This window comes from Habropoda laboriosa, unplaced genomic scaffold (genome assembly GCF_001263275.1).
Source record: "Habropoda laboriosa isolate 0110345459 unplaced genomic scaffold, ASM126327v1 scaffold9, whole genome shotgun sequence".
NCBI lineage: Eukaryota > Metazoa > Arthropoda > Insecta > Hymenoptera > Apidae > Habropoda > Habropoda laboriosa.
The window spans coordinates 23,518-49,131 of NW_017100191.1; the positions used below are offsets into that span (position 1 = coordinate 23,518).

General features: G+C 40.5%; 2 protein-coding genes across 2 annotated transcripts; both read left to right on the top strand.

Moving 5' to 3' along the window:
* The first annotated feature begins 5,194 nt into the window (after positions 1-5,194).
* Positions 5,195-8,812, top strand: LOC108580213. The gene is made up of 4 exons (XM_017943923.1): positions 5,195-5,332; positions 6,085-6,274; positions 6,899-7,067; positions 8,647-8,812. Exons 1-4 carry the CDS (start codon positions 5,195-5,197, stop codon positions 8,810-8,812), a joined length of 663 nt encoding a protein of 220 aa, XP_017799412.1.
* A 6,773-nt stretch (positions 8,813-15,585) lies between these two features.
* On the top strand, positions 15,586-23,093 carry LOC108580214. Its single transcript, XM_017943924.1, has 5 exons — positions 15,586-15,762; positions 18,969-19,264; positions 21,303-21,455; positions 22,775-22,832; positions 22,989-23,093. The coding sequence occupies exons 1-5, from the start codon at positions 15,586-15,588 to the stop codon at positions 23,091-23,093; spliced, it is 789 nt and encodes a 262-aa protein (XP_017799413.1).
* The last annotated feature ends 2,521 nt before the right edge of the window (positions 23,094-25,614 follow it).

Here is a 25,614-nt window from a genome sequence, read left to right on the forward strand (position 1 = left end):
AGAGTGCAGCAAGAACTGCAAATTAAAAGACCATCCCTTGTGAATTGAAAATGCGTCTTGTGCCTTGGTGACAACGCAAGATCACACGTGGCGATGGCAATGCATGAAAAAATACCGGAACTTGTTCTTTGTCCTGGTACCGATAGATTTTCACATTTTTCGATTGCTACAAAGCAGTTTCGATGGAAAAATCTTGAATAATTTTCAAGCTGTAAAAAGTGCAATAAGTTTTTTTACTGATAAATCCGAAGATTTCTCGCAACTTCCGTATAGATGGGAAACTGTCTGTTAAGGCGTAAAACTAATCATAACTAAAAACCATTGTGCATAGTTTACCTTTTTTTTGAATGCATAGCGACGATTGCCTCTTTTTGTATTAGGATTAAGAATTTTACCTCGGCCGTGTTAATTTTCATTTACCTTGGCCGAGTCAGGGCAACCAATAACCAATCAGACATCGTCATTCCCACTTTCTCATGTCCGCAGTTATTATTTAAGCACGCATTCCTTAACGGAAAAATTAGATTCTAAATTTCTATCAGCGGTTCAACACAAACATTATTATAACCACAATCTAACACGTTTTTCCAAGTCAACCATAGTAGAATAAACTCATAATTTAAGTGTTATCTATACTCGTGACATTCTTTCACCACCGTCCCGTATTCAAATTCAATAACTATCCAATCGTCATTAACGTTGACGTTTGAAGTGAGCATACAAGAAAGACTCTCTTTCATACTCCAACTTGGCAAATTGCTCACGCCTAAACACTGTCATAAATAATAATAGTAAATCAGTCTATTTTCAAAAATCTAATTTATAGAAGACGTACATAGGTATAGTCGGGGCCACGATATAGCGAGGTCGTAAAATCGGTTAGGCGTCAAAGTAAACATGTTTTAGCTGCCGGGACCCCGAAATTGACAGAAATACGAGCAGATAAGTACTTGAAACCATGGTCAGGACCGTACAAAGAATTCTTGTATCCAGCGAAAGTCAAACTGATTCTAATATATTTACTGAAAATTGAGTTCAGCTAGGACAATTTAGGGCTTTTTTCTTCTGGGAAAAGCCGCTTTTGGAAGTACGGTTACAAGTAAAGGTCTTATTGAGGTCTTTAACATCTTCATTTACCTGCTCGTGTTATATACAGATAGAAAATGCAAAAGGATTGTGCAGCTTAATATTAACATATTTTCCATTTGTAAATGAAATACCATTTTCTACTTGAAGTACCAAATCATATGCTACCATTCGTTTATTGTTGGAACCCTCAAACAGACTGCAACACACGGCCTTGAGTGCCGCAACATCAATCGGTGCCGATTCTTGAGAGTTTAATTTACGACCTCGCTATATCGTGGCCCCAACTATACTCTAACGGACAAAACTTATGTAATAAGTTCTTTTTTTACAGATAAGATTTCTCGCAGCTTCTGTATAGATGGGAAACTGTCGTAAATGTAGGCATTTTGGGACGGTTTATGGCTCGGCCTGCGCCTCTTGGCGAGTGACAAACACCAGACCGGAGTACCCATCGGTTCGGTCCAGCGATATATCTTTGCCTTTCGACGACAGTCCGTTCTTAGCTTCGGTAGTAGACGGACGCCGAAGAGTCCGAAATAAACTACTTTGCACGACATCCTGATCAGAGTAAAGTTCATTAGACCACCTCCTACATAAATAATAACGGAATAAACTGGTTTCAAAAATATACTCCAGCGGACAAAATTTGTGCAGCCACCTAATACGTAAATGAACCGAAGATTTATACGAGTCGCGGCTTGAAGTCTTCCACAGAAATCAAGGAAATTTCCATTGTTACCATCTCCGTTAGCGCGAGACGTTTGCAAAAAAATTCCGTAACGGGTCGAAAGAGAAAACATCCCGGCTCGTAATTGAAACAAGTCGAAGCGATAACAAGCCGCGATTGGAAGTAACGGCGCGGTCCGTGTATTTCCGAGCGGCGATTACGGTATCTCGTGGCCGTGGAGTGTTGCGCGAATTTATCGTTTCAATTCGACCGGTTTAAGCTCGTTCACGGATCACGTGAAACGCTAGAACACGATTTCCCGCGCCTTCTTCCCGCGTTACAGTGGCTCACTTGGAGAATAACGATTTCCCAAGGGAAAGACAGTATTTTTCGGGCTTCCTGTCCAGATGGGAGTAAATTGTCGGTGAAATACTCTGGCCGAAACGTGAAAGCGTTCATCGGTCTGAGAGAAGATGAATGAAACGCGGTTACCGGTCGGCGAAATGTGTCCAACCTGTTTTTACCCCGAGCCAGACATGAAATTCTACGATTCCAACGGAGGACAAAATTTATTCGACTTTCGAACGAACAGATGAAAATTCGAAGATCTGAGAAAAATTTTCTGCCCTGACAACAACACGTTTACCAAAAAATTAGGCAAAGTTTGGGAATTTTTTTTTTTTCGGAGGATGTGAAGCAACTTGAAGCATTATTCTCCAATTTTTGAAAAGTTAAAATGTTACAAATTGGAGGAGTTATCGCGAGACCTCTTGTGCTAGAACATCGATTGTTTGCCGCAATCGTCGACAAGTATTGCCGAATTTTTGTCGATTCGTAAATAAAACTGCATTACCTACAGTGTAGCCTAACATTTTTCCGAAATTACAATTATTGCGAAAGTAGTGGCAGTTTGAAGAGGGAAAACTTTTTTTTGCAAAAGAAAAATCAGCTCTCGACATTTCTAAAAAATTGAATAATCGACTAATTGAAAAGATCTCACGCTACATTGTAGGTAATACATTTTTATTTTTAAATCGACAAAAATGCCAATACTTGACGATGGCGGCTAACAATCGACGTTCCAACAGAAGAGGTTTCGTAATAACTCCTCCAATTTGTAACATTGTTACTTCTTAAAAATTGAAGAGGAAAGCTGAAAGTTACATTTGCATCCTCCGGAAAAATTGAAACATTTTATTTAGTAATTATCTATGCAAAAAATTCCCAAACATTCGCCTATTTCCAGAAGCCTCGGGATGGTGCACCCTCTTTAAGAGGGTATTCTAGTGTGACAGCCGCTACTTAGGCCTTCTTTGCTAATTTATTATAGAAGTTGAGTAACAGTTATCAACACGCGCTTTATTCCTACGTATTTACACGTCCTTGAAGAATGCTCACAATTTTTTTTGTTGAAAAATAATTAAATATGGCTGCTGTGGAGCACGTGAAACACGGGCATGAAATGCACCCTGTGCAGGAAATACACAGTTTCTCGACTAGAATGAAACAAGTTTACAGATCGCATCTGTACTCTGTTACCCTCCAGTATTAACCATTTCAATTTTTACTCATTTATCATAAAGAGCACCCTGTGTACGACAGATCTGATCCCGCAAATCCAATTCTTCCTTCTCTCAAGCTGCTCAAGAATCAAGCTCATCTTTATTCAGGGGTGAACCGTGCATCGAAGACATCGAAAGAGGGCCAAAGAAAGAGAAAAAGACAGCGAGAGAGAGAGGGAGGTTTGAATTCTCCGATAATCACCTTTCATAACCGCGTTTTTCTCTCATTAGCTCTCTGGTTTCATCCACCGTGGACCCGTTTACATTCGCTTGGCAATTCTCGCCGATATTGGTCCCTGGCCTGGATCAATCCCCAGGGTACTCCGCTTCGAGGAGGATATATTCCTCTCGAGCGTCTCTGCGGTCCGTTGTTAAGAAGATTTATGATCACGGTTGTAGCTGCGAGACCGCTCGTAATACGAAAATAATGCAAATGTTGTGTAAACGCGTCGATACAATTGCGAGGTGGAGATATTTCGAAATTTAAATCGGACGCGTTTAAATTGATTTAAATTAGATTTATACTCCTTGCCTCGCTAGAAATATCTGTATCAAGGTGGTACGCTATCCTGAAGCGTTTGGAAGAACGGGAAAAGTTTGCGAATTTTTTTTTTCACAGGTTACTACTAAATGAAAAGATTCGATTTTTTTTTTAAGAATATAAATGTAACTCTCGGCTATCTGCTGCAATTTTTGAAAAGTGAAAATGTTACAAATTGGAGGAGTTATCGCGAAACCTCTTCTGTTAGAGTATCAACTGCTGCATGAAAAGTTCTTTTTGAATTATCGATAAAAGTGTATTACACCTATAATAGCGAACGATTCTTTCGATATCTTGATTATTCAATTTTGTCGAAAAGTTTGAGGTTGATTTTTATTTTTTGGTAAAGCGAGCTTTTTTATCTTCAAACTGCCACCGTTTCTATATTAACTCCAATTTTCGAAAGATCCTACGCTACGTTGTAGATATTACATATTTATTTATAAAACAGAAAGAATTTTGTAACATTTCTAATTCTAAAAATCAGCGGAGGAAGCTGAAAGTTACTTGTATATCCTCCGAGAAAATTGAAACTTTTCATTCGGTAGTTTCTATAAAAAAAATTCCCAAACTTTACCTACTTTCAAACGCCTCACGGTGGTGTGTACCCCCTTAACACTAAACGTACCGGTCAAATGGACGGGTTTTAAAATTTCATTTAAAACCATGCATCTGTTTTTTCCCGATCTTGTTAAAACTAAAAATATAATTTTTTTAATTATTATTATCTAAAGGCTATTTTCTGCGTTGTTTCCTATATTCAATTGACAATCACCTGCATTCCTTTCGGAAGAATATTATTTCATTTCCTGTCATTTGACCGCCTACGGTAAGAATAGGTATACACATAGTGTCGGTACGTTTAGTGTGTATGACACAAGAAAAAAGGGAAAAAATCAGAAGTAGGAGCAATTTCTCTCTATCAATCGATTAACAACCGCAACGTTTAGCCATGGTAATTGCAGTCACGGTCTAAAGATTCCGCGATCCGGGGGTACACAAGAGTTGCACCGGTGTGGTCCATCAATGGAAACTGATCGTCGCATTAATTTCGCTGGGTCGAGCGTTGCACAACCGGTGCAGTTTCAATGCAACCTGTCCATCTGCATACGCGCCTTGCCTCTGTTAACCGCGATCGAACCTCGCTTCATTATTCGCCTAACTCGCGATAACGAACTAATTGGGCCTATTAACGCAACTCTGGCTGCCCCACCTGTCACACGTGTGTAATGCATGTGTACGTGTATTCTGTCTCCTCTCAGCCAAAAAAAAAAGAGTCTCACCAAAGAGAAAACATTCCGGCTGTAGTAGATTCACACTGTGAAACCGTTCACCATGTTCAGACACTTCGCGCTATTGCTCCTTCTTTCGTGGACGTGCGTTCACGATTTCACGAGTTGTTCGAGCACCGACAGAAGAAAGAGGTATCTGGTGTTTCCAAAGCCCGGCGATACGGTGCCGACCAAAGTGCAGGTACTCGACTGGCAGTCGTAATTGTATCGGGCGTGCTCGAATCTTCGCTTCAGTCAAGCTGCACGTTTAATTGTGCTCGCTGATTCTAATTGGGTATCGATTGCTAATTGTTTAAGCGATGCTGCTGCTGGGCTGTGCCGGGCTCGCTCGCTGTCTGGCTGGCTCGTGTTAAACGGTGCGCGTGTGAATATCGAGACAGAGGTTTCAAAAGAGACACGAGACGATGTTCGTTTCTCTCCCTCTTGTCCCGATACCGTTTGACAGGCGTTGCAATTATGTGCAATTCCAGTGTTTCTACACGCCGCTTACCTATTCGATGATCGTGTGAATTGTTTAAATTTCTCTCAAAGTGGAGGGACATTTGACACTTTGAAATGTCGCGACACGTTCGACTTCACCGCTACGACAAAGTTCACAATGGAATTGTATTTTGCAACGTCCGTGTTTGTACGGATTTCCACCACGATTTTACGTATGTAAGTTCCAGATTGATAATTAGAATTCCTCCGCGGTGCGGTTTGTACGTACGGAACAGGTGGACGTACAGCTCGGAGTTTCGCGTGTTTCGAGCATAGATTACTATTGTCCGGTGTTGTGCAATCGAAATTCATCTATACTTCCCCCCTCCGAATCTAATTTTCGTTCGGCTGAACGTGACGAGGCCAGCTACAGGCTCGAACGAGCCTGCCAATTCGATTGGCGGTTATTATAAACGATCGATGACACCTTCGTGTATTTGAAAACCGTTCCAGTTAATCCTCGGCCTCGGTTTACCCATGGAAGTCGACGTCAGCACGATTATCGGATATGTGATGAAATTTAATTACGTCCTGCCCTCTAACGCCTCCTACTTGACGGATTCATACGTTCGGTATGACAGATCGATCAGGCCCGATGTCGAGGCTGAACGCACCGCTGACGAATCCCCGTCGGATCACCAAGGTACACCTCTTCCGTCGCCGTCGACGCGCTTCCGGCATTTTTTCATCCCCCAAATCACGCATCCTCTTTATCTTTTCTTTTTTTTTTTTCGACAGAGAGAGAGATCGTACCCTCTGCGTTCCTTTGGAAAATTGAATAGGGAAAGGTGGAGGTTCTCTGACGCTATCGATAGATCCTTACTTTTCGTCCGTTAATTTTCTCCCGTTTTCGATCGATATTTTTCTTATTTGAAAATTAAATAGGAATGAAAGGTAGATAGAGAGAGGGAGAGAGAGAGTGAGAGAGCTCCTGTGCGCATGAAAAATTAATTCCTTCCACTTCATAGATTTTATACGTATCGCTAAAGGAGAGGAGATCTCGATTTCTTCAAATCCTCGCTAGTATCCCTAAACCCAGCGAGTCAGAGAGCGAAGGCTGAGCGGGTGGATAAGGCGAGGATCCAACTTGCTTTACATATTAACAAGGCTACTTTTGTTACGTGCCCGGTAACACAGTCGACGTGCACAGTACCCCTTCGCCCGCTCCATTATCCCTGGAATATTCTCCTCGAACCCATTAATCCTCCCTCTCCCACCGGTTTTATACTCCGCTTTTATGCTCACACCGGTTATTTTCTGGCGGTAGGTGGGCCACGCGTCATTACCAGATGGGAAATTTACGAAATCCTCGAGTCGGTGCTCAATGGTTCGCGATCGGGCAAGGCCTGCCTTTTGAGGGCGATCTGCGAGGCTTCCGCTTCGCCTTTCACCAATCGACGTGGTCTCAGCTCTCAGCTGTTTCATTTACTACTCACGTGAGTGTGATTCCAGTTTCTACGGATTATCCTTCAATCTTATTTTAACTTTGTACTATGTTGCTGCGTAAGTTTTGTCTGATAGAGTACGTCTTCTACAAATTCGACTTTTCAAAACAAAACATTATTTATGACAATTTCTCATCTATGTACACTACCGGCCAAAAGTTTCGAATCACCGAGCATTGCAATTTACATAAAAATTTTTATCGTTCGAATTAATTGATACGAGATAAATTGATAAATGTAGAATTGAGATAAACTTCAAATCTATCAAAAATTAGCAGCAGATTTAATATTGATGAAAAGTGGGAGGTGATTCCAAACCTTTGGCCGGTAGTGTATATGGAAACTGCGAAGAATCTTCGGATTTAGCAGTAAAAATAGAACATATAGAACTTTTCACGGCTTCAGATTTTTCCATCTAAACTGTTTTGTAGCAAACGAAAAATGTGAAAATCTATTGGGACCAGATGCGGGAAATATCGTGGGCAAGGAACAAGTTTCCATATTTCTTTTTGCGTTGCCATCGCCACGTGTGGTCTTGCGTTGTCTTTTAATGGTCTTAATGAAATGGTTAATGAAATGGTCTTTAATGAAAATCTTTCGGTTAGTATTATAAAGATAAAAATTATTAAAAATAGTCTAATTTCAAATGAAATTATTTGGGCAATTGATCGAACTGATCCAATAAGTGCGTATTTGTTTTTTGAAATTCATCCAATTAGTACTATGGGATAAGTGTTTAATCCAATTATTAAAATTAAAAAAATTATTCTATTTGTTATGTTATATAAGTTAAATCATGGATATATAATTCATATAATTATTGATAATATGAATATAAATATAGGGCTTAATTTATAAATAGTGAAATTAACATTTATTACAATTCATTCTTTAGATATTAATTTGATTGCATCTCTAATTGGTTGTAAAAGTCCTTTGAATCCAACTTTATTTGGGCCTTTACGTATTTGTTGATAACTAAGAATTTTACGTTCAAGTAAAGTTAAGAAGGCAACTCTAATAAGAATTATAATGATTAATAAAATTATGTTTAATATTACAAAAATTATTATATTATATATGATTTATTTATATATTATTTAAATTCTAAATTTAATGCACTATTCTGCCAAAATAATGGTTATTATATCTCTTCTCCGTCACATTATTGCGCGAAATCCACTTTTCATCTGCCCTGACCAGGCGATGCAAAAAATCTTCTTGAATTTGTCCAGTGCGAAGCAAAACACAGACGGTAAATTTTTCGGTGATAGTTTGTGCGGTATCAAGTTACACTTTGGAAAAAGTTCCAAAAAATTTGATTTAATGAACAATCGTATAGTGTAGCAGAGACTTTGATAAGTATTCCAGAATTTTTGCAGATTTTTTGAAAACCTAGTCATGAACGATTCAGTTTGTCTAAGGAGTGTGAGAAAATATGTTTGCCTGCCGAGAGTTAATTTTAGTCATTGATAAGTAGCAGACAAAGCTTATGCAGCAATCTAATATCATTGGTTTATTATATTGAAACAGTTCCATAAACGACCACTTAATTTTCTTCGTCTTTCAGACCATCCAGTACCGTAGAGCCCTTCCGGAATGAGCTTGATCGAGTGTATCACGCTGCTGAATTAATGGGCCGACAGGCGGATATCCCTTGTGACACTTTATTCCCGGAATGCGGCGAGAGTCCCTTGAACTACTTCACCGAGGTGCACGAACGAACATTTGCCTAACATTATCTAGAATATGCATTGTTTTAATCGATGGAATAAACCTCTAACCCTTCTTAAAACGTAATTAAAAATGTATTATTTGCTGCATTAATAACGAACTCGTTTCAATTCCGCTCCCTGTCACCAACAAAATGAAAGAATTATCGTGAAACGTGCCGAAATACTAAATTAAGTTAATCACGTTAAAACCACTCTCGGTGAAACACGTCGCATTTTAAGGAGACAAAAGCCTATGGGAGAAAGAAAGAGAGAGAGAGAAGACTATATCGAATCGCGTAATTTATGTGCGCCGATGTCGTACGATATTAGAAATATCAAGGGGAAGAAAAGGGCGTGTGAACTGGCGGAACGTAGAGGCAGCGAGGGTTGAACAGAGAGAAAAGGGTGGGGTTCGCGGCGAAACGTGACGCAGTTATCCGGCGTTATTGGCAGTTCTTTCGTTCAATAACAGGTACACGTAAAAAGAAAATACTTGGGTTGAAATTTATAGAGGGTGCAGAGCGAGCGTAGCGTGGAAAAAATGGCCCGTGACGCCGGTGACCGAAACAGTGAGGGAGAAACGAGTCGGGTGGTTTGGGTGAAGAGAGGAGGATGGTTTTCCAGGGCAAAGCTATTCGTGGTAATTAACACGGGTCGACAATATACGATTTTACTTCCGCGTCGTTACAACGCTACCGAGGCCGAAACCTTTGAGCTCTGTAGGCCCACCCCCTTCATCCTGTTCACCCTTTCTCTCTCTCTCTCTCTCTTCCTCTGTCTCGTTTTTCCGCTTTTTATCCAGCTTGGTGTGTTCGTCCGCCTCGCGAACAGAGTTTCGGTTAATTGTCGATAATTCGTGATGCGTGGAATCGACGAACTCGTCGCATTCGACAGATTAACGAACGCATTGTCCCCGCGACGCGTGTTGCCTGGACCTCGTTGAGAATTGGCTCGATTGTCACACCAGCCTTCGGAGATTCGATTTTCGGAGTTGTTTTCTGGGTTATTTGGAGGAGGGGATTAATTAGGAGCTTTTGTTCTAGATGGGAATGGTTGGAAAGCTGTTGAACTATTATAATTTTCAACACTTTGAAGTTTGATTAGAATGATTGGTAGGGAAGAATTCGGGTAATACGTGTATTATGAAGTATACCAAGAGCACTGGCGTATTGGTCAATTACAAGTGTAATTTGTTTTTTTAACACTTAGCCAAGCGAATGGGGAGATCTCCTCGCTGTGAAGTAAGTCCGGGGAGATCTCCCACTTTTCTCTCAGCAACGCGTCGTCTTTTATCATGTTTACTTTTTCTATTATTATAAGTCTGCCTTAAACTGGAGTTGTTCGCAATTCGTAAAATACCTTTTCTGCTTTTGTAAAGCACAAACAGCGTACAGTCAGGCGTGACGCGCGCGGTTGGCTAAGTGTTAACATTGCAAAATATCGGTATAGTGTGTTTATACTTGAAGAATTTTTAAAGTGCGTATTCTAGAGAAAAAGTGTTTCGTGTGAAAATTACACGGTATAGAAGGGAACGTGTGACGCTGAATCGGTTTTTTAACCCTTTGCACTCGGAGGTGATTTTGCTATAGGGAAGGTTGTAAATCGGATCTTCTTTGAAATTTTTTAAAACTAACGTAGAAATAAACTGTGAGATTTTATTTAAATATTCGATGCATTCTCTATTTCACTCTGGTGAATGAATTCATGGAGACCCATAGACCTGTCTGGATTCATTATTTAGTGTAGCTCTCAGATTTTAACGATCTTTGGCACGAAGCTTGAAAAACTGAAGCCACTGATACCCGGTTTTGGGGGCAGACTGTTAATAGTTTACGAGGTATTTAACATTCAAATTTTTTACCTGTGTTTGTCTTCTAAAGTGTAGGTATGTATTACTAGAAGCGGTCGTAGTGGGGTTAGCCCACTTGGGGCCAAAAAACCCGTACACAACCGACCGCCAAATACATACACACACACACCACCCCCACAAAGAAAATTAATACAAAAAAAAAGAAAAAGGAAATCGAGCTGGATGACTACTCACATATGCTGCCAAACACCACAACCATTAAAAATATAAACAAACCATAAATACTACTCATAAGTAACACAAATGTATCATAATGTAAATAATGTAAATAATGCAAATATGACTAATCCACTAACATAGCCTAAGTACCCTCTAGCATCCCCCCCTCTAGCGACTAAGTAAACGCCCATCCATCACGCCTGTAGGTTTTTACTAAATTTTCCCTATGCACCAAATCTCATGATCAAACCCCCAAAATCCATGATCGAAGAAATCACTCAACCCCCCACCCCAACACGTCAGATGTCCCAGGACAGGAAGCGTAGTGTAGCCCCTCCTCGTCACATTACAAATATAATGTAATACTGTACGTTCATGTTAATAAATAAAAATAAATGGTAATTGGTCGTAGTGGGGTTGGGAAGACGTCTGGCTGGCGAAAGAATGTTCTTTCTTGTCACGGGTTCAAGTCCTGCTGGAGTGATTTTTTCAAGATGTTACTTCTTTTTTATAACTTTCTTTTAAGGTAGAAAACATTAATGTTAAATATCTCGTAAACTATTAACAGTCTGCCCCCAAAACCATGTATCAGTGGCTTCAGTTTTTCAAGCTCTATCATTGCGCCAAAGATCGTTAAAATCTGAGAGTTACACCTCGGGACCTTTCCTTGTCGGTCGCCGCTCGATTGCAATAACCTGTTTGTTTACGAGATATCAAGGGGACGTTGAATCTTTTTAAACGGAACGTGTACCTTTTTGTACCAAAATTTAACAGAGCGGTGAATTTTCTGTAACTCTCACCTCTAGTTGAAGCTTACTTCTTCTCACCTTGATCTAGTTGGAGCAATTTTTAATTATCTCCTGGAAACGGTTGCGCATTAGAGAAGTTCAATTTATTTACATACATATTTGACCGAGGATTACAAAGGGATGCAATAAAGAGTGTCAAGCAATCGTGAGCGGGCTACACAGAGCGAGGCAATAAATTCAGAGGAAGAAAGTTGGCACGAACGGGGCTGAAAGCGAAAAAAAGTTCGTATATTTGACAGGGGAGGCGAAAATTCCCTAACTCCGGTCATATATTAACCCTAACGAAATTCCAAGTTGACGAGCCTTTCGCTGTATGCATATACAATGTACACTCCCCGTTCGTACGTATTAGGATACTTGCTGAATATGAAACAGTCCTAAACAGTAGTATAAAATTGTTAAGATCCTGAAAAGAATTGTATTCAGTCTGGAATCTCATACGAGATTTGATAAAGAAAAATATATCCAGACTGGTATTAAAAGTGTTTACAGCAGTAATTATGTCTATTCTTCACTGAAATGTGATTTATTATTTTACTTTTTATATCAAGCTGCTGTATCAACTGTATAAACTTCATTAATTAATGTTCTAAAGGCTGCAAATGTAAAGTAAAATTTTTTAATTTTACACTATATGAGATTTTATAATAAAATACCTGGACTGGTGTCGTCAAACTTTGTTAATAAAAAATTATTCCACGTTGAAGTGATTCTCTTTAAAATAATCACAACAATGATAACCACATTGTATTATGTCAGTTTTTCTCTTCATGTATGATATACACTACCGGCCGAAAGTTTGGAATCACCTGCCAATTTACATTAATATCGAATCTGCTACTAATTCTTTATTGATTTGAAATTGATATTGTGGAGATCAATAGCACGGATGATAAAAAATTCGTTGGAAAATTATTATAAATGGTAACCTTTTTGGGGAATTTTTGTGCAACTTGCAATGCACAGTGATTCCAAACATTTGGCCGGTAGTGTATGGGTTACATGACACTTGAGATATTTTTTTATCATACCTTTATGATACTAACTTCGACGAAGGAATGTGTTATAACTGAAATCATACAGTACTTTTTGTACGAACATAATCGATGCCCTAACACTTATAAACAGCATTATATATAGATTAACGTGAGCAGAATCGACCGTCGCGTTTACCCGATTTTTAGAAGTTCTCTTCTTGCTTAAAAGATAAAGCTCGCTGGAGTGTTGCACTATTTACAGGCCGATAGCCCGAAAATTAATTAGCGTTGCAGCGCAGGAGTTTAGAGAACTATCCGAAACACAGGAATGTTTAAAAAGTTGCTGTTTTGCATTTCTATTTGCCATATAAATTACACGCGCACGTTTCGTGAACTTCTCTTTCGAGTTAATTTATAGTATTGCAAAAATTGAGCAAATTCAGGCTGGTAATTTTCAGTTCCAAGATCTCTCGATATTCTAAAAATTCTAAAAATTCTTCCATTCCTTTATATCTACATCCAAACATTTTACAGTCATTAACGTGCGTCGAATGTCTTGAAACACCGTAAAAAAGATTTCATTCCGAAATTCCCTCGAAGCTCACAATCAGTTGACGACGATTCCGTTTTGCCATATAAATTACAAGCGCACGTTCGGCGATCGTCTCTTTGAAAATACACAAACTTCAAAAGAGTAATTTTGAATTCTGAAAACTCTCGATATTCTAAAAATTCTTTCATTCCGTCGTATCTATATCCAACAATTCCAAATATTTTAGTCATTACGGTACGTCGAATGTCTTGAAACACCGTAAAAAAGATTTCATTCAGAAATTCCCTCGAAGCTCAATTGTCGACGATTCCTCGGATTCCTCGATTTTCTCTTGCATTTTGATTTGCCATATAATTTACAAGCGCGCGTTTGGTTGATCTTCTCTTCGAAAATACACAAAATTCAAAAGAGTAAGTAATTTTCAATTCCAAAATCTCTCGATATTCTGTAAATTCTAAATACTCTTTTGTTCCTTCGTATCTATATCCAACCATTCCAAGCGTTTCACAGTTACCGCTCTAGATTCAAAATCTACACCGGTCATTAAGACACGTGGAACGTCTTAAAACACCGCCAAAAAAAAAAAAAAAATTATCGTTCAGCATTCAGAAATTTCTTCGAAGCTCACAGTTGACGGCTATTGCCCGGATCCATCGATTTTCTCCTGAGCTCGGGAACTACGGGACGAGCTTTCGATTTCCTGGCCGGATGTCTCGGCCAGGCGGATAAGGAACGACAAATGGACATCGTTTAACCCAGATAGATAAAGGCATGGGTATGCGCGTCCGCGTTCGCGGTTACGTTCTACGGGGAAAAGATTCGTGTACATAACGAGGGCGAGTTTTACGAGGCCGTTCGCATCGGTTGTAATTCAATTTAATGCCTGGATCGCAGACCACCAGAGCCCCCGGTTCACGAAGATTTCGCCGCAGCCTTCGAATCACGGCTCACGGGAACTAGATACCGTGAGAGAGAGAGAGAGAGACTCCTTTTTCCAACAGGATGAGATCTCTACCTCCCTTGTTCTATCCGTCCCTTCCCTTTCTGCGGCTAGAAGGAACCTGAAAGAACCTATCTTAGAACTTAGGTGAGGATTTTATTACGTAGTAACGTGGCACTACCTTTAGACGCCATTCGAATGGATGGTGGATGTTTAATCTCTGTGAAATCTTCCGAGATCTCGCCCCTCTTTAATTTCAAACGCTTCGTTTTCCAAATTTCCATCACGACGCGTGCACTGTCGTTCATAAGTATTGGGACACACCTGTTATGTTTGTACAGAAGGTTTTGTATGATTTAGACAACATTTCTTTCGTCATATATCGTTAAAAATATGTATTCAGTGTTTTTCTCGTAAGTGGTAGATTTTTGGAAAAATAAAATAGAACAAGTTTCGTTACTTTTTATAAGCAACGTGATGGCTTGAACCGATTTCTTAAATTTGCCACGAATATACGTGAATTGTTTGAAATTAATTGCTACAATTTTTTTGTATATTGTATGAAAACGGTACAACAGACACAATTTTGTGTGAATATTTAGTGTGACATAATCAACGGCACGCTGTTATTTATTATTATTTGCATTCTTTGCTCTTTAAATTTCCAAACTGAATTTTCTAATGTCTATTTTGGTTTGCTTCATTTAGATTTTAGTAGATTTCAGTAGATTTAATAGAATTTAGTGGACTTCGATAGAATTCGGTAGATTTCAGATTTATGCTTCATATTCAGCAAGTGTGATTTAAGACCGTTACTTTTCGATAAAAAGTTCAATATAAAAGTCCTCTCTCATCCTAACTGTAATAGTAAAATAAAAATTCGAACTCGCCTCTGAGACGAGTGTTTCACAGTTAAAGGGTTAAATTACTCTCGTTTCTTCGCCAGATGCAGTACCACGTATCTATAGAAATGCACACATGTACTCGTCACATTACAAAACTCCAAGCTGAATAATTTTGTAACAACTGTTTACACATTCACTTCACGTCCAATAACTATCCTAACACCAACGAACACGAGTGTTCACATCGATGTCCCTGAAGAGGTTAAAAGAATCGCTAAACATTCTTCTACCTGTTAGCTACCGGTAATCGGTGCTAAGGTGTGAACTAACCATTCCGTTACCAAAGTGTCTTCGCCAAATTAACACTCTAATTCCCGACGAATCACTCGATCAGGTGAACGAACCAAGTCAGAGACGAAAACCAGTGTCTCTATGCTAATATTTGCACTAATTATTTCCACAGATACAACGGGACCGGTCTCGTCTCACCTCGGCCTCTGGTTCGTCGAGGCAGTAGCACGTGGCGAACGGTTGCTCCAGGCGGATTCCCCTAGCATCGGAACGAAACAGACATCTCCCAGCGATCGCAGTTCTCCTGTTCGTCGCTGGAACGATCGCTTCGGGCCTGAAAAGCTGTTCGAATGACTAGGACAACCGTTTTCCTGACTCTCTCGCTGGTCTGCCTGTCTCGGATCGTTGTGCAGGGACTGGAGGACAACGAGAAGGACGATTTCACGAGGAATAACGGCACCGGGCTTCTCGAAAGTCCCTCCAGGCGACCCAGGGCTCTCGTTTTCCCAGATCCTGCTCAGCTTCTGGTACGTATGTATATGTATATAGAACCGCGGAGGGATTCCGCTTGACGAGGCTAATGAACCGTCGTCCGCGGCCAATCGAGGATCCGCTCGCGCGTCGCTCAAGTGCTCGCGATCGGTTTCCGCTTTTCTTTTCGTGGCTGCAGGCCCTCTTGAACGATTTCCATGAACGACGAACGTTTTTGCTCGTTACGCGTGCTAGGAAATTTCTCCCTAGTGATTTCTCTCCATTGAGATAGGATTTCGAGAGGATTATTTGCAGTTTCGTTATTAATTGACAATCTCTTTTCCTTGCTTTTCTTTCTCTTTCTCGTTCTTGTTGTATGTAAATAAATGCGCAATGCGAGATTGTTGCTGGGTAATTTTTGCGGGGAGGTTTGAAAGGTTCGTTAGGTCCGATTATTATCCATTCTCGTCGGGATAATTATTCTGAAAGAGAGATGTGTCGAGTTGGCTCACGCGAGGCCAGCCAGCCACCGTTTACGCCACTCCTTGAATAATTCCCATCCGCGCCACATGTCCGAGGCTCGTCCAATTTTCCATCCAGCGTGTTTGGAAACGGTTGTCCTTCGGATTACAACTGCGCGGCTTGATAGGATGAACGAGGGCGTGACCAACAGCTCATGGAGCTGGATTTCATCTCACGTAGTCGGCGAGTTGAATATGCTAGACTGACCAACTGATTCTACCGAAACTCGAATTAATTTCTTTGCTGGAACTGCTTCTGTCAGATTTATTTAGACGTTAGTTCCATCCCTACTAACGTCTAGAAATTGAAAAAGTCCAAGAGTAAAAATCCTTACCGCCAAGTTTGGGTTCAAGCATGGTCGGGCGTCCTCGCTCATTCTCCGGCTTGTTCTTCGGTTTGTGGTTTCGATGGAAAGTAGAAACCCGGTCTGAAAGAGGTATAAGCTGTAAAGCTGAGGTACTCTGAGTCCTTCTAAGGACGACCCGCACTAGTTGTCAGATTTATTTCGATAGTTTCGGGCTAACGCAGAATTTCACTTTCACCGCCGTCCAGGTGAAATTTTAACATTTTCATTTTGTTGTTCACTTGTTGTTTTTCTTTGCATTGTACTGTTCGCGCCTTTTGACACATTTCCATTTTAATTTAAACCTTTGTGCACTTTTACCTTCATTTAATAAAGCACATTTTGCAATATATGGGCATAAATCTCAGAGATGGATTCAGCAGGCAGAAATGATAGAAATGTTTACATAATATTTTGACCAATTTCACCTGGATTCCGAGTTGTAGCCTTTTTTCTACGATAGCAGTTGTTAACCAGCCAGATCGTATATGAAATATCGAGCGTTGCTTACAAACAGTTGACTAAAAAGGGCGAAAAATCAATTTTTTGGAATGTGTAAATAGAAAAAATATTACTGGAATAGAGAAACGATTGTGACTCTGAAACCAGGTCAGACACGAACTTTCATTGTTACTTTTCTACGCTGAATCTGTCACCGAAGTTATGCCCACATATTACGATACACGGTGCATATAGAGCCCCGTCACCGTAAGAATCTTCGAAACGAACAACAGAATTGCATAATCAACGAAACAATCGAGGTTCCTCGACGCAATTAGTGCGAGTATCCAGGAGCAGAGGGGCGTATCGGTGCTCTTTGAAGTGTATCGATCTCGATTGGCAGCGGGCCGGGGCGTGCTCGATGCAAAAACGCTTTTCGCCCTTCCCCTAGCCCTCCGCGAATCTCGTTAAACTGTCCTCCCCAGACGCGCGGCCCGAAACGATTCTCCGTGGAAATTCGCGGTTTTATCGAAAATTCATACGCCCTTGCCGCTACGTGTGCATCAATATGTACGTGTAGCATATACGTATGTGCGAGGGGTTGGCACGCAGGGTTGCAACACACGTGAATGGAACCGGGTAGGATAGGTATCCACCTGGCGCAGAAATTGGACGAGCCCTGAAAGGTCAGCTGGAATGTGTATATATCGATGGAGGAAGATGGGAATCGAAATACGTTATACAGCGTGCCGCAACCGCCCTTCCGGAACAGGTTATTACTCGCTGACCACCCTGACTAATTGTCACCTTAATAGAACCAATGGATTTTTCAATCGAGCCCCCGGGTTATCGTGCGGTTTCCTACATTGGTTCTTTTCAGACTGTTTTTACGCTGGTTCTAGACACGACCACGATGTTAATTGAAAGCTTTGTCGTTGGTATTAGAGATGTTGCTATTAGGTTGTAAGTTCACTTCACAGATAGCACGTGACGTCTTGGAGATGTTCGTTTTAGGTTCATTTTCGGTCTGAACGTCTTGAAGATGTGTAGTCGGAGGAAGAGATATAGCGAGGGGTCGTAAATTAAAGCAGTAACGTCGAGTGCGACATTTTCTGTTTTTTGATTAGGACAAAGGTAAGGCATACTTCATGTGGCCCTAATTGAACTTTCGGGTCGTTATCTTCTCAGAATTTTGTCGATTCACTTGACGATGTGCTTGCACGTGTGAACTTTGACCCCTGACCAATTTTACGACCTCGTTAGATTTCTTCCATTGACTATAGGAGTTATTATGTCCTAACGACGTGTAAAAATTAGGTCTTTAAGACGTTCGCAAGTCTGTGCTAAAGACACTTTGATTTGTAACATTGGACGTCGTTCAGACGTCTTTTGGACATCTTCAGGATTTCACTCGACGTTCATAGGACGTCTGTGTGCTATCTGGGTTTTAACCCTTTGAGAACAGTACAGTTCAATGCTGAATGGTCTACGGTGCCTCGTTAATTGTCGAATAATTTTCTCGCGTATACGAGGAAAGTTTGATTTCCTCCAAGATACGTTAATGTTTTGAGGACATTTAGACGTGAGTTCATGGAACTCAGGTATAGTGATTTTCACGGTAGCGTCATTGAGATACGCGTAACAGCGGTTCCTCGATCCGTTTCTGGTACCGGAACACTCTCACGAGCGGACACTGCTGGATTTTAACCCGATCTCGTCCGAGTTCATCCAATTTCCTCCTCAAACCTTCCCCTTCCCGCGAATAACCGCTATAACAACGAGTTTTCTGATCGAATCGCGGTCCTGGTATATACGCAGCCACCTCTTTTCCGCGACGAACCTCGCGGAAACATCCTCTGGAAGATTGATACGAAGAATAGGTATATGAAAAATTGCCATTTTCCGAGTTCGCGAAATATATTTTAACGTCTCCTTAAAAATTGTTCGTGCTAATAGTTGATCTTCGGCCTGGGTACGCCACTGCAGTTGGATCGTGAGAGCGTGATCGTTGGACTCTTCGCGAAGATCGTGTTCAACATGCCAACCAATGCTACAGACTATACTCTTCCCGGGGTGTATTATTCTCGAGCCCAGAAGAGCAGGTGGAGCATCTACAAGGCGTTGGAAAAGGTGGCTGGATTGTATGGATTTGGGGGAAAGGCTTGTCTATTGAAAGCCATTTGCGAGGCTGCATCTGCTCCTTTTGACGGGGCTCATGGTCTGTTGGGACAGATGCTGCATGTGTTCTTCAAGTAAGTAGCGCTGTATTTGAAACATTATTCAATCTGCAAGTCATTAGACACTTGTTGTAATAGAATCTTTTGAACATGTACTTTAAAGAAATTGATAAAAACGTCCGCGGACATTAACCCTTCGACTGCTGGTCACTCAAAGCTTATATCATTAATAGTCGCTGTGTTATTAGATCATCTTGAAAGTTCCCGCGGTATTAAGCCGTTCATTTCGAAGAAAACATAACTTCACTGAAATCAACGCATTTTTATTTAAAATAATTTTCACGATGTTCGGCACACTTTCTCCAATGTATTACAAGAGCATTCATTTCCGCGTACATAAAAATCGGAAATTATTGTAAATAAAAATGTTCAATTTCCTAATACAAGACATGTTTACGTGTTAGGTTAGCCAAATCGCTTTATTGCTAAGTATTTTTATATCAGCGTCGAAAGTAGTCAAAGGGTTAAACCTTCCACGCTCCTCAATCAGAGGAAATGTTTACCTAGCGAAAACGTCATCCAGGCTTCTATTCGCACAAATACAACCTCTGACCTCAACCTAATCATCCCTCGTATCTAAGACACAGGTCTCCTAACTAGCTTCGCCGATGAGTCCGTTAGGAGGCTTAGGATTGTAACGGAAGCGTTACAATTAGGAAAGCGAATGTATCTTTCTATGTATTTACAATCAATATGTTTATCTTAGCAGGCCGCGGTTTATGGTAGCTGTGTACTCGAGGGGCGTTTATACGACTGTCAGTCCCTCTCGCGTAATAAAGCAATTTTTGGCAATTAAGCTTTTTAACAGCGTATACGCCCCACGCTGAACTCTCCGTTTAGGCTGTTTGATATTTTTGCCTTTTCCTTCCGTTGACTTAAACAATGCAACTACGACGACAATTTGATAAGCAAAAATTTTTCCTTTGCTCTATAGTGCATCTTAAACGATACCTTTTTCTTGACAACAATGACTTTTGCAATCTTATAAATATCAGAAGACATACAGGATCAAAAGCGAAACTGTTAGTCTCGACAGCGTAGGGCGTATACTACAATATATAGCAGGGGTGGCCAAACTTTGTCGTAATAGGAGCTAAATATCGTCAAAAATCCTCGAGAGTCGCATCCTCTATAGGAGTAATATACACGTTTATGTGTGTGTATATATATCTTTGTGAGACAATAATTTTATTATAAATTTATTAATTTTCTTTTTTGTATAAACAATATCACAGCAGTGTCGCGTTGTTCGCGTGCATTGAGTGTAAATCAAACTCTGTACACGCAAAGAAATTATAACATGTGATAAAGCATATGGGAGCCGCGATACAAGCCCCGAAGGGCCGCATGCTGCTCGCGAGCCGCAATTTGGCCACCCTTGCTATATAGTAACCAAAAATCGGTCCGGCACGGAACGTGTTAACTAGCAGCAATCGTGAAAAGTGCCTAGCTAATTTTTCACCAATGGTAAACAAACTATCAACCGTATTCTCCTTTTCCGTATCGAATCTCATCTTACGCCTCATCATAACACCCAACGATAGCCTAAAAGTCTCGATCATCGTGTTATAAAGCACAGGATCCATCAGGAGGTATATGGGGTGGTTGCACGATCAAATTTGTGGGGGTCGAACGAGGCAGCACTAACAATAAAAGCGAAGTTACGATGACGTAGTAGTTAACCGGCGTGGCGGATTAGCGTGGCACGAGTGGCGAAGGATTAAGCGGTCGGTCCGCATAACGCGGCGCCAATTAACGCGAGGGAGGCTGCGAAATAACTTCGGGGCTTCTACGGCGTATCCGGTCACGTTATCGATCCTTGTGCCACCCGCTCTCTCTTTCTCCCTTTCTCACCCTCTCTCTCTCTCTCTCTCTCTCTCTGGCCCCCCCGAATTCTTTTCCAGGCCGTTTCTCCCGCCTGCTACCTCTTCCTCCACCTCATCCTTCTCCTACTGCTTGCTGCTGCCGCTACTGCTTGCCGCTGTTGGATCTCTCGCGGCGACGATTGTAATTTTTCACGGGGAACTCGAACGTGAATTTGCTGGAATTCCAGGCCTTCGAGCACGGATGAGAGGTTAGACGAGTACGGGGATCGGGAGTACCGCGCGGCCGAGCGCCTCGGCGAGCAGATGTCGACGGAAAACTGCCACGCCCTTTATCCGGAATGCCGCAGAAGTGTGCTCGACGTGTTCTCCACTGTGGTCACGTGAGCCGGATGTACGAGCAGGAAGACACGCGGTGCGGATGAGAGTCTGTTTGGTTATTGAAAGAATTTCTGCTACGAGTGAACTGATTTCTCGCGAGTTTCGAATATCTGAGAAACTCGCGATGCTCGTCGCTGTGTTACATGACAACGACGCGTTCTACGAGTCTCGACGAGGTTTTTAGGAAACATTGCTGAAAGTATTTCATGTTAGATTCTTTCCTCGGTGGTGCACGTGAGAATGATTAACTCTTTGCATTCTGGGCATTATTTTTTTTTTTTTTGCATAATCGACTGCGGCACACTTTTGCGGTGAGAAATATTTCGTTTTGCAAGGAAAACATGCTTTGATTCGCTTTATGCTACTGATATAAGTAATATTTGGATTTTACATTTCACAGTTGGCCATGGTAATTACGCGTGGAACCTTACTTACAGAGATTTTTGATCGATCAACAACTCTGACACACTTTTGCAGCGTGAAATTTTGTCAAATGAAAAGTTTTGTTCTGAAAAAGAACAAATTATTTATTTCCATTTCTCTGGTTAACTTGCTTTATTTTATTAATATAAATAAATCTTGAATTTCACATTTTTTAAGTTTGTCACCCTAACAGCGTGAATGGACTGCAAAGGGTTAATATCTAGCACACTTTTGCAGTGTGAAACCTTTTAAAACGAAAAATTTTGTTCTGAAAAGGAACAAATTATTTATTCTCGCTTTGCAATTAATAAAACAAACATCGACAAGACGCTGAGAAAAAAAAAAAAAACATAGCGTCATCCATACTAAACAGATGGTTACTATGTTATTTTTCTGTATATGTTTATATTAATCTGCTCAGTATGTTGATCATTTTTGCTGTTACTATTACACAGACACACACTCATTTCTCCTAATAATCCAACATAAGTAAAACTTGAATTTCACATTTTTTAAGTTTGTCACCCTAACAGGGTTAATATTATTCCTAACAACGTGATACGGTAGAGTATAGTAGGTAGGGGAGAGCGGGGTAACTCCGGCCAGTGGGTAATTCCTGCCACTTTAATATCTCAAAATAAAAAACGCGTGATTTGACTTTGTATGGTACTGCCACTTGGTAATGATGCAACTAGCTAATATTCATCGTTTCTGTGACTATAGCAGCCTTTTGTTTCAAACAATACCAACGAAACTTTGTAACAGTGGCCAATTTTCAAGCAAGGTAAATTAGCACTTAGAATCGACATAAATTATTAATATTAATCTCATTAAATAGAGGAAGGTTTCTACTTTCAAAGTCACATGTGGCTTTTTGTTATATGTAAATTCAATTCAGTTTATTACTTCAAATATCTGAACAAGAGGTGTGGGGTAATACCGGTCAAAATTCAGGGGTAATTCCAGCCAGCTTTTAAATAACATTGCTTTTTTCTGGCGTAGATGCCACGAACATACAAAAGGGTTACGAAGAAGGCAGATTGGAGCCAGGAAAATTTATTAAAGGCCATGGATGCCATTAGTAAGAAAAAAATGTCCATATAACGTTTAAGGCAGCACAATTGTTTGGAGTACCATATTCTACTCTTCAAGAAAGAAAAATTGGAAGTAAACCAAGAGATTCAGTTAACAATAATAGTGAAACCACTGCTAACTAAAAAAAGTAATAAAATTTTTATTAATTTAACAGTTTTCTTAACTCTTTTATAAAGAAAAATCATGCCAAAATCAGCCAAATGCCCTTTTTTAGTTTTTTGTTTGCAATTTTATTACAACATAAATTTATGCCTTCTCGGCCATACTAATACAAACTAGACACTTTAAATCAATTAATATCAAAAAATTAACAAATGTGTAACTTGTTCAAATTTTCTAGCATTTCTTGCTTATGTAGCCGGAATTATCCCGCTCTCCCCTATACTTGAGTAGAAACTCTCCAAAAAATTATTTATTTCCTTAACTTTCTTTATTTCACTGATATAAATAAAACTTGAATTTTACATTGTTTTAATTTTCTCACCCTAACAGCGCGAATGGACTGCAAAGGGTTCTCGTTACAAGAAGGCGTAATAGAAACTAGCAGGTTAGCACATTGGCTGTTTGTATTATTGACTATTGACAATCAATAATTGTTAAATGGGATACGTTCCGTATTACTACGTTTATTCAACGGATTCCATTCATCTGTTAGAAGCACTTCAACCCTTTCAGGGAAACGAATTCGTACACCCGTGTATGGGTTAGGAACAAGGACTGTATTCTTTCGTTCATAATTTATTAATGAACAAATGCATTCCAGACATCCGGAGGTGGCAGTATATCGAGGAGAAGCGATTATTCCGAGGGGTTGAACCTCCCGGCGGCCAGTTGAGCGCTCGATTATCCTCAAACGGTGCCTAAAAATTCATCTCTTCGGAGGGAGCGTCGTTTCTCAAGGTGTCGACCCGCCGTGAAAGCATTTCTTAACCGTGCCGGTTTCCGCGAGCATTCCACCAGCACGAGTTCCTCCCCCTTCCCGAGTTTCATTTCCCTAAAAGTACCCACAGCAATCGTCGAGTTTCGCCTCGGCAGTTCGTCGGAATCCGAAATTAAAGAATCTTCAACGTTCGTGGGCTCGTGCTCCCGCCTCAAACGGACCGACCTCTATCTCCTATTCCGCTTCCTCCTCGCCGCGATTAGAATTCCTGGATACGAACTTCGCCCCCGTCGTATACGCTAAATAAGAAACGAACCTCCTTATCGAAGCTCGTTTAGACACCACTTTTATTCCGCCGCTCGAAACTTTCGATTCGAGGGATAGACACTGTTCGAGGGTGAATTTTTGTTCCTTTGGAAAAATTAGCCTTGAGAAAAGGCGACAGGTGGAGATCAGTCGGCGAAGTTCGGTGAAATAAACGTCGGACCACCCCCTTGAGACTCGGAAATGATACCTAATTTTGGCATTTTTTTTTTAAAGAAAATAATTCACTCTATAGAATGTTTTCATAAGGGCTTTGTTTTACTGTCCTTGGAGAGTGTTGACGTATTTTTTCATTTAATTTCTTGGAAAAGTGGCGGCGCTACGGACTAATACTTGAAACTCATTTTCGAAGGAAAGCCCTCGTTGTATTGTCTTTTGCTGCTACACAGTTTCACTTAGAACCTTCATTACCTTCGTGTCAATTACTAAAGGAGCTGGTACATAGGATTTTTAAAAAATATCGAATTTTACAGAAATGGCGAGGGAAAATTTTAGTGTAACAATGTCAATTGCAGAGAAAGTCTTCGATATATTGCAATAATCCTGTGTTCTTCTTTAGATTATACGACAGGGGGTATTTAGTGAAAATTTCAAGTGAATCAGATGAAAATTGTAGAAGTTACGGACAACGCTGTCTTGTGAAAGTGCCATTTTAAGAAGAACGCGTTTAAAATTTCGATTACCGATTGACGCATTTCGAATGGCACAAAACAGTCGAAATTTTTCATTGAAACTATTTCGACAAATATAAATTATCAATTTAACCAAAAAAAAATTCGATTTTTTCACCCCTCAGGGATGGTCTAACTTACAATTAGCGCATGATTTGTTCAGAGGCTGAACGATCGAGCGTTTCACCAAGTCTCCTTGGGATTTCATTCTGAGAGTTCCCAGGGATTTATTCTCCCATTTATGGCGTGAATTAGGAGCAACCGGGCAGTCTAAGTGTGCATGGAGCACCGCCCCGCGATCCCTATCGACTATTATCGATTGAACCGCGAAGGAACTTGATGGAAAACGGGTCCAAAGGAAATTCCTCCTCGCTGGACGCCGGTGAACCGGTTGCAAAACGATAATAGCCGGTGTTATAGCACTTTAAAAAGCATAGTCCATTATCGTGCAGGGTGAGCCAAGTACGCGTAACGCTTAAAAGCTTGAAGGAAAGTGTGTCGGAGAGAGACGAGCAGCGTAAGAGGGACAGAGATCCTCTATACACCGCGTATATATATAATATAGAGGAGAGAATAAAAACAGGAAGAAGGAGTGTATCCCCGGAGGAGCAAAACGTTTGCCCTCAGGTTTGAACGCTCCCAACATTTCCTGCTTGATTTATATCTTATCCAAGTGAATTCTTGAATTCTCCTGACAAAATTAGTCGAAATTAGACGAAAAGTAGAAATTTGGTGGCAAAGTTCAGCGAACACTCCTGAGGCGAACAA

Coding starts and splice junctions, on each gene's coding strand:
- LOC108580214 (XM_017943924.1), top strand. CDS start 15,586: ATGACTAGGACAACCGTTTTCCTGACTCTCTCGCTGGTCTGCCTGTCT. Junction 19,265..21,302: donor ATGCTGCATGTGTTCTTCAA/GTAAGTAGCGCT, acceptor CTGGAATTCCAG/GCCTTCGAGCACGGATGAGA. Junction 22,833..22,988: donor ATACCGGTCAAAATTCAGGG/GTAATTCCAGCC, acceptor ATAACGTTTAAG/GCAGCACAATTGTTTGGAGT.
- LOC108580213 (XM_017943923.1), top strand. CDS start 5,195: ATGTTCAGACACTTCGCGCTATTGCTCCTTCTTTCGTGGACGTGCGTT. Junction 5,333..6,084: donor CGGTGCCGACCAAAGTGCAG/GTACTCGACTGG, acceptor AAACCGTTCCAG/TTAATCCTCGGCCTCGGTTT. Junction 7,068..8,646: donor CTGTTTCATTTACTACTCAC/GTGAGTGTGATT, acceptor TTCGTCTTTCAG/ACCATCCAGTACCGTAGAGC.